General features: G+C 34.4%; 1 protein-coding gene across 1 annotated transcript in view; it reads right to left on the reverse strand.

The window, feature by feature from the left end:
• ABCA12 (ATP binding cassette subfamily A member 12) overlaps positions 1 to 13,839 on the reverse strand; it is a 241,875-nt gene that overhangs the window by 67,072 nt on the left and 160,964 nt on the right. Inside the window, exons 24-28 of the mRNA XM_044669427.1 lie at positions 7,397 to 7,726; positions 5,354 to 5,423; positions 5,134 to 5,268; positions 2,399 to 2,545; positions 621 to 807 (exon numbers count right to left, since the gene is read on the reverse strand). Coding sequence (XP_044525362.1) covers positions 621 to 807; positions 2,399 to 2,545; positions 5,134 to 5,268; positions 5,354 to 5,423; positions 7,397 to 7,726 — 869 coding nt within the window. The remainder of the gene's footprint in view (positions 1 to 620; positions 808 to 2,398; positions 2,546 to 5,133; positions 5,269 to 5,353; positions 5,424 to 7,396; positions 7,727 to 13,839) is intronic.

The raw sequence follows: 13,839 nt of genomic DNA on the forward strand, positions 1-13,839 counted from the left end.
GTGTATAAGAGACAGGAGAGAGAGAGAGAGAGAGAGAGAGAGAGAGAGAGAGAGAGAGAGAGAGAGAGAATGTGTGTGGGGAAAGTATTAAAGGTACTACAATGTCAAAAATCTGATTCATCAGCTACCTATGATGTGGTATATTAGAGATAAGTCACTAAAATTTAGAAACAAATGATCAAGCTAACAATTAGTAGAGAACATGATCCTTCCTCCCTTGAGGAAGTGTTAGGTCAGATTGGAGGAGAGAAGGGATATAACTTGTATACCTTTAATTCCTGTCCCACTGGGATCCTGCCTACCAAATGACAATTAGATATACTGTATAGTATTGCAATTATTCATAGCAACAATAGTTCAAGAATCAAGGTGAGCACAAACAGATTTTCCCTTATTGCTTCAGGCTATGGTAGATGGGTCTATGGCAGTTTCCAAAAGATTAATTCTTCATGAAGGTAAGCGATATATGGTCCATGAAGTGGCTCATCTTTCTTCTATATATAGAGTAGGAAATAAACTAGTGTCTTTCTATACTTGAAGGTGAGGACAGAGGTGAGCATGTGTTAAGGAACATACTGCAGGATCCTTTGATAAAAATATGCCCTTCAAAAAAAACTTACATGGTAGTAGTTTTTCCAGCTCCATTAGGTCCCAGCAATGAAGTGATATGTCCTTCATAAAAATTCAGATTAAGATTATCCACTGCAACTTTAGATCCATACATCTTGGTAAGGCCATGGAGAGCAACTCCAACTGTGAGATCTTTTGGTTCAGGCTCCAGGTTAGAAGAAAAGATGTACTCAGGACCTGGATAAACCAGAAAGAAATTATCCCTGTCTAAAGTCGATTTACGTTTTTTAATATCATGGAAATACAGCTGCAGGTTTTAAATTATATTTGAAAAGATATTTGTCAGCAGAAAACTATTTGAATCATCTCTAGTATAGCCTTTGGCCTTTTCATCTAGTTTAAAAGTGAATAAGAAAAGAACCCAACAATCCACACCATTCTAGAAGCTTTATGCTATTCTTATCTATTTGAAAAAAATGAGTTGCTGAATAAAGTATGGAAATTATGTTTTCTTATTTATTGAATATCTCTCAAATATGAGAAGGTCTGTTCTTTGCCAGGGAAGACAAAGGTAGATTTTTTTTAAATTAGCTAAACAGAGAGGATGATCTCAATTTGTGAAAGGAACAAATACCAGTATTATCCTATTGTGGCAAATTTTACATGTGGCCCATGGAATCCATCTCATTACTTTATGGTCAACCTTTGTACATACACTAGAAGATAATCTATGTATTATTATTATTAATAATAAGGTCATGGGTATGGATTGTGGGTATGGATTAATAATAAGGTCATGACTCAAGGGATTGAGTACCAGGCACACAGATGGGAGGTCTTGGGTTCAAAATGTGGCCCCAGACATTTCCTAGCTATTTGACTCCAGGCAAGTCACTTAACCCCCACTGCCTAGCTCTTACCATTCTTCTGCCTTGGAACCATCACACAACATTCATATTAAGACAGAAGGTAAGAGTTTAAAATGATAATGATGATAATAAGACCATCAACAATAATGATTGTATAGTATTTTATGGCTCTCCTCAAAACATCCCAATGATAATAGATGAGTTATCCTCTGGCATACAGCTAGAGATGGATATAGCTAGTAATCAAAACAAGCTATCCTGGACAAGTTCAATGTTCTTTCTATTCTAACTTGCAGCCTAATGTATACAGGTCATCCTTTATATGGGCAGATATCAGTTGCATTTGAACTTCAGATTAATTTTTCCAATTATCATTCAGTCTTCATGAAGTGCCTACTATATTAGGTGCTGATGATAGAAAGGTGAAAAAGAAAAAGTCTCTGTCCTCAAGAGGTTTACATTCTATCAGAAGAAGACAATTCATAAACATAATAATTAAGGTGGGCAGTGCAAAATTATTCACACTCTTTTCTTTACTTGATCTTCTTTGACAAAAGAGAGTTGATTAGAACTAAGGATGAAGTTCATATAAATGTCTTATCCTTTATATTTGTAACCTCAGCAATTATCACCATGCCTAGCATATGGTAGGTACTTAGTAAATGCTTATTGATTGATTAATTGATTGTAGAAAATAAGCTTTTTTTCTTTGTAAGGCTAACTGGTCCAGGAGTGATTCTGGAATCTTACCATATGCTAATTCTTTGAGCTAATGAGCCCAGTCCAAGTCATAATTTAATCTCCATAAGGGTCTATATACATATGTGTAGACATATCCATCCATGACTAACAGGATAATAATTTTACAGTTTGGAGAAATATAATGAAAAGCATCAGTTATGAAATCCCTCTTTGTATGAGTCTTCCAATAAAACATTTTATTCACTTACTTGTCTTACTGCCAGATATGCTGGTAGTCTGCATCATGATATTGGTAAATACAAAGCCATCGCTTTTTTCCAGCTTTACATCTGCACATCCAAAGCGTTCCTTCCAATAGGAAGGAAGAACTGGGAAATACCATGGAGAAGCCACACCATAGGTCCCTAGAATAAAAATAAAGAATAATAATTATTAATTTTTAACCATTAATTCCTGTTTCAGTATTGTTACTAAAAGAACAACCAGAAGGTCAAAGACTAGCTAACCCAAAAGAGGATTAAGTGACTTGCCCAGGAAGGGTCACCCAGCTAAGCAGTGTCTGAGGCCAGATGCAAACCCGGGTTCTCCTGACTCCAGGCATGGTGTGCCATTACTGAGCCACCTAACTGCCTAATGAGTATTAACCATTAATGGAAAGCATCCAGAAATTAACAAAGGAATGCTATATTCCTTATCTAGAAAGTAAAAGTTTGATCAGAGGGAGTATAAAGTCATCCCCAGTAGCTTGATGGTTCAATATCTTTGAGTCCATTTTGCTTTTTAACTTGTAAATAAAACCAAATGAAACTGAAAATGCTAACCACCTTTCATTTTTTTTCACCTGAATAGAATCAAGGGGGAGAAGAAAATATGTTATCATAAGATTTAAGTTGTTATCTTGTTGTATGTATTAAGTTGCAAATTTTTTAAGTGAGTTCATCATGATATCACAGCATACAAAAAACTCATATTCTTCTCAATATTCATGGCATTTCTCTAAGACTATAATTTTCAGGAGAAGGTGCTGACCTGCATTAGTAGAGGGAGGTATTAGGTATAAGCCACAGAAGAAGGTCATAGCAATAGAGTAGTATGAGGTAAAAGGAGCTTTCTAAGGAGATAAAACAGTTGGATCCTGGAGGGGATTTGAGATGACTAAGGCCAAATTCCAAAATAGAGAAAGAGGTTGCTTTGGGGTCAAGTCAGGGGAAAGAAATCCTTTCTTATTGGTAGTTTGGTGGGATTAAGTGGTCATTTTCTAGGCCATGGTCAATTGGTCAGATAGAGATAATCCAAGAATGACTAAACTGGGAGAAATATCGGCAGCTTTAGGCAGATCCCCTCCTTCCACCATCTTCCTAACTGAGGAGGATGGAGACTCTGGGGGACTATGACATAGCCTGGGGTAGCTAAATCCATAGCAATGGGCACACAACTGAGTTAACAACAAGCCAAACCTAGACATGAAGAATTTGAGAAATGAGGCAGGAAGAAATCCAAGTAGGGTGGGCAAAGCAACCTATGAAACCATCAAGGACCAAGATACTTATATTAATTCCTTGTATAATCTGTTTTTCTGCCACCATTTTTAGCTATTACTAAAACTATGCTCCCCTCTGGCCAATTTTACCCAATCTACCATATGATTCTCTGTGCTGCTTTGTGATAAAGTTTATTAAACCACAAAAACTTGGTATATATTATAAGTTGGCCAGGTAAGAGTTGATGGGGCAGGAGGCAGAAAAGTCCACCATGTTTTTTCCTTTAGTGAGATGTTAAGTTTTAGGGAATCTCAGAAAGCAAAGGTAAGTGGTATTTGATTGAGGCCACACAGCTAATAAGTAAGTTTTAGAGTCAGGATCCAAACCCAAATCTAGCACTCTAATCATGATATTATCCTGTTTCACTTATTACACTGTCATGACATAAACACTGAATCTTCTACTCTGTTCTTAAATAAGAAATGAGTAAATATCATCTTGAAAAATATAACATGCCCCCTGAGACCTAGAGTGAATTAAGGATCCTAAGTCATCCTATTCTATAAAGGGTTCTGTATGAGAAATAGGATAATCAGAAATCTCAGACTGTTCAAATTGTCTGATTCTTGGGATATGAAAGACCTGAATTGATTTGATTTTGTTCCATGTTCCCTAATACTTTCCAATTTAGAAAATACCATAGGGATGATGGGCTAAAATATGATTTCCCTTTGGAATGGCTTTTAAAAATTTTATTAATGACATTTAGTAGGCATTTCCCTTCCCCTGCATATGATATCATATATATTGAAAGGCAGAATGTCATAGTGACTTTGAATCTGCTTCTGATATATCTAGCAATGTAAACCCAAACAAGACACTTAACTATGCCCATTGATACTTTAAGAAGACAAGCTTTAGAAAATTGATTAGATTTGTGGATAGAGAAAAATTCCTCATGGGGAATTGTCTAGGCCAGTGGTTCCCAAACTTTTTTGGCCTACCGCCCCCTTTCTAGAAAAAATATTACTTAGTGCCCCCTGGAAATTATGAAACTATTTATTGAACTCAGAATAGAATGTAATACAAAAAAATTGTGGTCATCACCACCTTCCTGGATCACTGCAGCACCCACCAGGGGGCGGTGGCACCCACTTTGGGAATCACTGGTCTAGTCTAATGAAATCTTAGGTGTAAACTTTCCCTATCCCTCCATATATACAATATTTCACACAAACATATACACAAATATATGTATGAAAACATGTATATGTAAATATATATGCATACATCACCTGAAAGCCATTTTCTTCCCCTCGACAATGTAAATAATTGGGGAATCATTCTTCAAATATGATAGTTTTAAAACTCCATTGCATCTGTGATGTCACGGATGTAGATATATCTCCTAAGGAGCACTATTGCAACTCATCTATTTCTTCCTCATCTCATGTAAAGTGTTACAGACATTTATCACAACATTAGGCTATTTGGTAGAATCCCGTCCTCACCTGGGAAAACATTCCTAACATACCACGCAATAAGGAGGTAAATGACAGAATCGACAAGAATTAGACAACACAACCAGCCAAATGAAGTGGTGTCATCATGGACGGGAGAACTGTACATATTATCCCATTGAAGACCTACAAAATAAATACACATATTGTTCAGTGAAACATATAATGTCTATGAAAGATGTAAATCCAATTTTAAAGAAAACAAACCTACCAATTCCCTGCTCCTCATATTGGGCAATGTACTGACTTGCATAACTGAATGCTGTGGGGGACAGGAGGCTCTGTGAGAAAAACAAATAGAACTTAAATTTCAGATAGTTATTTTGTATTCTCCCCAGAAAGACCTTAAAATGCTTAAAAGTTAAACACTGGTATATGGAAAATTGGAATTTTCTAGGTATATGGAAATATGCCCTTATAAAGTACATTGTTACTAGTACTATTACTACACAAAAGAATGGGAAATAGAGGAGAATGTTTTGACAGATTAAAAACATCAGAAGAATATGAAAGAAAAAAGATCATTATTCATTGTGCTGCCAAAGAGTATAAACTACTGGGTAACAATAGGTTATCTATCACGAGACACAATTACAACTCAAATCATTGTGTTGTTCTGAAATTTCTAAGTTTAATATTTAATGTGTGTTTTGACAGATAACACAACGTAATCTATAGACAGCTAGAAATACCTGGGTTGAAGGCTTGCCTTTGCCACATGCTAACAAACCATTGACAAGTCACTAAACTTCTAAATGGACCAGGCAACTCTCTAGGAATGTAAATCATGATGAGTTGTCAATTTGCCTCAAAAGAGGAAATTTCTGTGTTAGGTTTGCCTACACCAATGGAATCACAGATGTAGATGCCTCTCTCCTCCCTCTATGGATACTACAGTTGTTGTTTAGTTATGTCCAAATCTTCATTACCTCATTTGGGGCATTCTTGATAAAGAAACTACAATGATTTGTCATTTTTTTCTCCAACTCATTTTACAGATGAAGAAACTAAAGCCAATAGGGTGAAGTGAATTATCTGTGGTCACACAGCTAGTAAATGTCTGAGATCATATTTGAACTTCAGTTCCCCTGACTCCAGGACTGGCATTCTATCCGCTCTGCATTAATTAGCCTGAATACTAGAGAAGTACATTTAAATAAAGGCAGTTGATAGAGTACCAGGCCCAGAGTTTTCCTGACTCATCTTACTGAGTTCAAATCTGGTCTTAGACAATTACTAACTGCGTGATCCTAGGCAAGTCACTTAACCCTATTTGTTTCAGTCCCTCATCTTTAAAATAAGCTGGAAAAGGAAAGGGTAAGCCAATCCAGGATCTTTGCTGAGAAAACCCCAAATGGGGTCATGAAGAGTCAGACAAATTGACTGAAGAGTGAAACAATTGAACAACAATAAATTTAAATATCAAGAAATCTTGATATGTGGGAAAACATTTTCTATTTAATAACTTATTTCACATAGTGGGGTTGTTATTCCACAAATATAACATGGGAAGACCATTTACTTGAAGTTAAATATTCACAATTTAAAGAGATCCAGATTTAATTTCTGTTTAAATCCAAAATGGCTATTCCTGAACAAACTCTGTTTTATCCTATTCTACCAACACTGTATTCAAGACAAAATTTTTATCTGACTTTGAATGAGTGATGTAGCCAACTTTTATTTTCCATGTTCTTAAGGAACTTGTAAATTTGAAGGTTTCCAAAATTCACAGGTGAACTCTGTGCTTTAGAATATAAGAACTGGAAGTCATACAAGAAAAAGGTACCATGCAAATAAAGAACCATTAAAATTTCTTAAACTATGTATTGTCTAGTCTTTTTTAATAAAAATATCCTCCTAAGTTATATTGTGCACCATGAATTCAGGCATGTTGTAGGCTTTTAGATGTCAGGACCAAAAGGAATTGAGCCATTCATGAAACAGCCATCTAATGTCACACAGCATTAATACTATTCCTCTTAAGGGTGCTGATGCTTATTACCATAAAATAAATACATGTCATCATGCAGACACTAGAAATGATGAAAAAAGATGATAAAATAGTTTTTGAAGCTGTGTTCAGAATTGTCTTCATGAAGTCATATGCCTATTTGGACACATAACTATATAAAAATGTAGGATAAAATTAGGGATTGAGTTTTAAATTTAAGGAAGTAAACTTTTAATTGGAATGTCTTGGAACAAAAATTATCCACTTGTCACACCCTGGTAATTTTCACAATAGACTCACCATGAATGTCTTGACTATAAAGCTCAATTCACTTTCAACTGTAATTAGAACAATGAAGGGGAAAAAGGCAATGATGTAGATGAGACTCCCGATCAGGGCAGCGATATTAGTGCTGTTGAAGAAGACACTGATAAGGTAGCTCATGGCAATAACAGAGAAGCTATAGTCCGAAAAATACAGGAACAAGATGAATCCATTTGTTTTAGGGAGAATATTGCCAAATTTAAGTATACTAATAAGAATGATGATGGTAACCAGCAAAAATCCAATGCTCTCCAAGAGCCAGGCAAAAAAATGGCTACAGGAATTCACACCCATCATCTTCATGTACTGTAAGGAAGAAAGAAAAGGAGTGACCAATTTTTAGACAATTCAAACACAAAGCAACAAAGCTATTATTAAATAATTTCAAACGCTCTTGGTGAATCAGGATCAATATCTTAGTCCTCATGATTATATATTTATGCATTTTTGTGTGAATAATGTCATGTTGACCTTATTTGTCTGTTTGAACTGTTAACACTAAACTTACACATTTTAGATTAAGTTCTTTAGGGGCAAAATCAGTCATTAATTGTCTTGGTGATGGTCATAGAATTTGTAATAATTCTATCCTATAACTTGGATGTAAATAGAACAATAGAATATTAGAGCTAGAAGAGATCTTAAAATTATATTGTCTAACTATCATTTTATAGATGGAGAAACTGAGATTAGAAACCTGAAGTGACTTGACTGAGGGGACACAATCTTTTAGTGTTTAGATCTGAAACTAGAAGCTAAATATGTCCAAATCTAGTCTAATAAACCGTCAGGTTAAACTATTAGTCTTAGATAAATTTTTAAGTAAAATGGTATGGTATGTAGAATTTTACAATCTAATTTTTATCAAATCTTTACCTTCCACCTTAGAATCAATACTGTATATTGGTTCCAAGGCAGAAGAGAGGTAAGCAATGGGGGTTAAGTGCAATATAATTTAGATATACATGCTGACATAAATATTTCAAAGAAATATTCTGTGTGGAGTTGAAATAATTGATATGTATATAATTTCTCCATTATTATACTAAGTAGTTATGAATACAAAGTCTAATTTCAATGAAATCTGAAAAAATGGCATAGGATATATTCCTAATTTCGCCAATTCTCCATCCTTGAAATCTACTGATAGCCCAGGGTAAGTTTGTAGCTCTTAGCTTTTAACATAACTTTCAACATCTAAACTGAATTCATGTAACTAAGTGTCCTCTAAACTTCTCTCTTCATTAATATTGTTTGATAATCAATTCAGTTCAATTAAACAATGAATGAGCACCTACTGTGTACAAGGCACTATGCTGGGTGATGCGTTAATAACTTCATGACCACCCCAGATTCCAAACTATTTTTCATCCAGGGAGAAAAACAAATTCACCATGATCTGCCTTTCAATGAACTATGTGTAATTTTTCATCATAGGCTGTATGTGTATGTATATGTCGGGGAAGTTGCAGGTAGAAAAAAAAGTAACTGGGCCTTTTGGAATTTGTAATAATTTTCAAAACATATTAGCTCCCTGAGCCTATTTAGTTCTGTTCATTCTGAACAATATTTCCAGTAACACCTCCCCACCTCCAACAAAAAAAAATCCTCCATAAGCATTTATGCATTCTATTTCTTTCACAAAACCAAGATATTTCAAATGTTTTCTTTCTTTCCCTGCCGGATCTTTTCAATTTTGCCAAGGGGGAAAAATAATAGGGAGCTCACTGGATCTCTTGGTCTACCACTGCAATAGTGAATTTTTATTCTTTGCAACTTATCACATTTTGATAACACTGCTGCTCCTCTTGTTCCCATGGAAACAGATACCTGACTGCCAACAGCCTAGGCTGCAGGCTATAAGCTAATCATCCCTAGGTAAAAAAAATAATAATAAATTAAAAAACCCACCCAACAACAAAAATCTTGTGACTTTTCCTCTTAATTTTGTCCCTATCCTCACCCTTTTCTTCCATGGTCTCATAACACAGTACAATAGAAGTCCAACCTTAGTCTCCATAGGAATGAAAACCTGAAACAAGGCCTTCTGATGTAAAGTGACAGTTTAAGGTTATAAGTTTTTCTCCTCTACCAAATACAAAGTCCCTGAAAGTAAAGTTTGGAACAGTCCTCATGGGACATCTACCATCTCAGTCACTGGAAGAGACCTTCAAGACCACCTTGTCCAATCTTGTTATTTTATAAATCTGGAAACTGAAACTGAGAAAAGGAAAATGATCTGCCTAAGATTTCATGGATAGAAGCGATTGGAATTTGAATTCAAAGCTGAGTCCTTTGATCACAAATTCAGGACACTTTTCATTTTGGTGCAGTGAATACACCATAATCTTACCCTTCCACTCCTACCCCATTCATGAAGACTGTTTGATTGGGGGTTGTTTAAGGTTGGTCTTAAGCCAATGGATTAAGTACAGAGATATTTTAAGTGAACCTTTTCTTCCCTTGTGTATTTTTGGAGTTTTACTGAGATAGCTTCATTAAAGCAAAATAGGGACTAAGACAAATAAAATCATCACTTGAAACTTCATATTCAGGACCAAAAAAAAATGAGCCACTATTAAAAACCTCTCCCCTCTGTCTCCAACTTCAGCCTAGAAAATAAAGCAAGAATTTGGTGTTCTTTTAAAAACTTAAATTGTTAGGATAAACATCTTTTTTTAATCTCATTTGCAGAAAAATAGTGTTAATTTCCACTGGTCTAAGAGATCCAAAGGGTAACTTAAACTCCTTACTAATTCGATTCACTTCATCAAATGAATTAAGTTTCTACTAGGCATGAGATAGTACAAGACATTTACAGGGCAGATTATAAATGTGGGGTTATATGAAGCCTGACTTAGATTGAACAAACAGTCATTTCATTTTTCAACAATCACAATTCAGATTTTCAATTCTGAACTGCCAATGAAACATCTCTCCTTCCTCTCAGCTGAGAGATAGTAGACTATAGGTAATGAAGGATATGTTGTCACATATGGTCAATGTGTGTGTTTGTGTGTGTTTATCTGTGCTTTACTTATCTCTACAGCTTTGTTACATGTGAGGTTCCTAATGGGAGGTGCCATTTGGGAAGAGAGGTATATCCCAAGGGAATTGGCAGTCTTAAAAAGAATAACTTCAATAAAATGTTATAAAATATAATCATGATATTTTAGATAATTTCATGTTTTCATAGGAAGGGTTTTGATGGCTGTATTTAATTTGAATATACAATTGTTTCAGGATATTATCATAACTTGTTTGAATGTGTATACCTTGGTAATAGGCAGTTATAAATTTCTAAAATGGTTCACTTACTAAATTTCTATTTCATAAATATCAAATTAATAGAAATGCTCAAATATTCACCACAAGGAGACAAAAAGAAGCTTCCTTTTAGAGCTAGCATCTGATAGTTGTAGATGTGTCAACATATTTCACTACATTGGGTATAAAATCACTAAGATATTATCAGAGCCATGAAATACAGCTGATTTTCTGTATACACACATTGTGTAGTGGGTTTTTTTTGACAATTGACATTTGTAGTACGACCGTTTTATATATGTGAAAGTCTGTTTATTTACCAACTTGTCAGAAGATAATTTGGCAGACCTGAAGAATAGGCTCAAAACCACTTAACTCAGATTTGGAAGCTTTAAAAACTTAGGATCAGAACATCATTTCTTAAACTTGGCTAAAGGAAGTCTTGACCATTGGTCTCCACAAGAACATAATTATTTTGGTGCTATGGATAGTTACTTCCCCCTCTAAGAATCAATTGATAGAACACTTATCTATTAGATCACAGATCATTGAAATATAATAAAGTATGAAAAATATTTTTTAGCATCAGGTTCCAAGAATTAATAAAGTAGTTCTCCAAAAGGGAGGATAATCACAGCCTAGAGCAGTCTATTTGAATACACTGCAAAAATCACTACAGTAAAAAGGAAGGACCCATCATCTTGGTGAAGGATAACTCACAAAAAAAAAAAAAAAAAAAAAGGTGTTGGCTACATTTTGTTTTGTATAAGTCTTCCCTGCTGGGTTCAGTTTCACAATCAGCCGGGTTTCCTGCCTCCTAAAACTGTCAAAAGTAATGATTGATCTGCTTATCAAATTCAGGCTTGCAATCTGCTGCTACCACCAGTTCTGTGTCCAATTGAAAGCAAGAAAAGATGAAGAGAAAGATATTCCAATCAGAATCAGACAGACCCATAGCAATTGCCATGGAAATTTTGAGTTTGGGTATTGACAAGAATTCTGAGACACTGATGGTGAGGGAGAGAATTCATTACCAAGCAAGGTAAAAGGAAAGTCAGAAAAGCCTGGAGAGATTTTAAAATTATTTTTCATACTTTATTATACTTCAGTGATCTGTGATCTCAAAGATGAAGGTTTTCCACTCAATAATATAAATCCCAAGCCAGTCAGTGTAATTTTTGTTCATATCATCTCATGAGTTCATCATTGAGATTCTATATGACTCCAAATCATGTTTTTTGGGGATTTTTTTTTTGTGACTTTAGTAACCATGAAAATCACTCAGAGGTCACTGGAATGATGTGTGATATGCATGAGTGTGACAGGCAATGAATGACAAAAAAAAAGTCTTAAGAGCTAGGTTAAAGGATGTCCTCAAAGAAATATGTAATTTAAAAAAATAGGTTAATCTGTGGCAAGAGGAGGGAATAGACAGCTCAAATATTCTACTGGTATGTTTGTGATATAATCAAGTCCCCAGTAACGTGGATTGATCCACTTGTAGAAAATTTGATTATGTAAAGTTGAAAAGATTGTGCATAAAAGTGAAGTGAGCAAAACCAGAACATTGCACATAGTAAATGCTACATTTTAAAGAGTGATTAACTAGAAAGTTTTAATCACTCTGATCAATACAATGATCCAAGTCAATTCCAAAGGAATTGTGATGAATGATGGAATATGTCTTCCCTACCTGAAACATACTTTTTTCACTTTATGTTTCTTGCTTTTTTTTTTTGCAAAATGGCTAATATGGAAATATAGTTCTTATTACTTCGTACATATAATTATTGTAATACATCTTGCTTTCTCAGTGGGTGGGGGAGGGATAGGAGGGAAAGAATTTGGTACTCAATACTTTAAAAAATGAATTTTAAAATTAAAATTTTTAAATGCAAAAAGATCTGCATAAACAAAACAAATGTGCCCAGAATTTTTTAAAGGAACTATAAAGCAGGTCAAATTTCTCTGCTGGAAGTCTAATATTCAGAATATAAGGAATTCACATAAATATATGGCTAAGACTAATTATTGCCCAATAGATAAAAAAGTCAACTATATGTGTTTTTAAAATTTAAAAAAAACTATGAATAACTCTATGAAAAATGAACCAAATTACAGTAACAGAAATGTTAGGTAAAACAGTTCTGAAGTTTGTTCATATACCTCTCAAACTGGCAAAGATAAAAAAATGGAAATAATTTTTTACTGGAGAAACTGTAGAAAGTGGAGCATATTAATACTTTGTTGGTATTGCTGTGAATTAACCCAACTGTTTTGGAAATCAATTTGTAAATTACTAAATTCTTCATACCCTTTGTTTGACCCAGTGAAACATGCCCCAAAGAGGTCAATGACAGGAATAAAAATCCAAAAGATAATAACATTTTCATAGAAACACTCTTTGAAGCAACCCAGAATTAGAAACAAAAGGCTGAACAACTTATGTCATCTGATTGCCATGGGACACATGGCACCAAAAAGAAAAATAAGGCATGCAATTCAGAGAAAGAGGAGATGTATGAAAAGATTATAGGAAGATACTGAAAGTGAAGAAAACAGAATGAAGAAGATAAAATAGATAATAACAATAATAACGTATAAGAGAAAGAATACTAATAGCCATCAATATTCAAATTATATACAATCTCTAATCTTTATAGCAATTCTTTTGTAGTAGTCCAGAATTAGAGACAATATGCTTTTTGAGACAGTTGCTGAGTCACTTTTGTTTTGCTTATCTGTTTTTCTTTATTATGAGAGAGGACTCCAAAGAGGATGGTGTCTGGGGAAATGATAGTTGTATAAAATAGTATCCATAAAATATTTATTTTAATTATGTCCTGTTTTAGTTATGTTTCAAAGGGTCACAATGAAGGCAAGATAGACAGTAGGCTTTCTATAAACAGAAGAAAAAAAAAACCAGACACCAAACTTGCCAACTGGTTGCTTCTATAAAGAATTTTATCATGTGCTAATGTGTGTTCTAATTTCATTAAAAAGTCTCATGTACTTAGTGGAGGAAGATACTTAGGAAAAGCCAGAGAATGGCAAACTAGCAGAACTTATTAATATTGGTAGCCTTGTCCTGAATCAAGATGAAAACCCAGATAAGTGGCTGAGATTCCTGGAAGTCTGACTATTCATAAGGA

This window comes from Gracilinanus agilis, chromosome 3 (assembly GCF_016433145.1).
Source record: "Gracilinanus agilis isolate LMUSP501 chromosome 3, AgileGrace, whole genome shotgun sequence".
Classification (NCBI taxonomy): Eukaryota; Metazoa; Chordata; class Mammalia; order Didelphimorphia; family Didelphidae; genus Gracilinanus; species Gracilinanus agilis.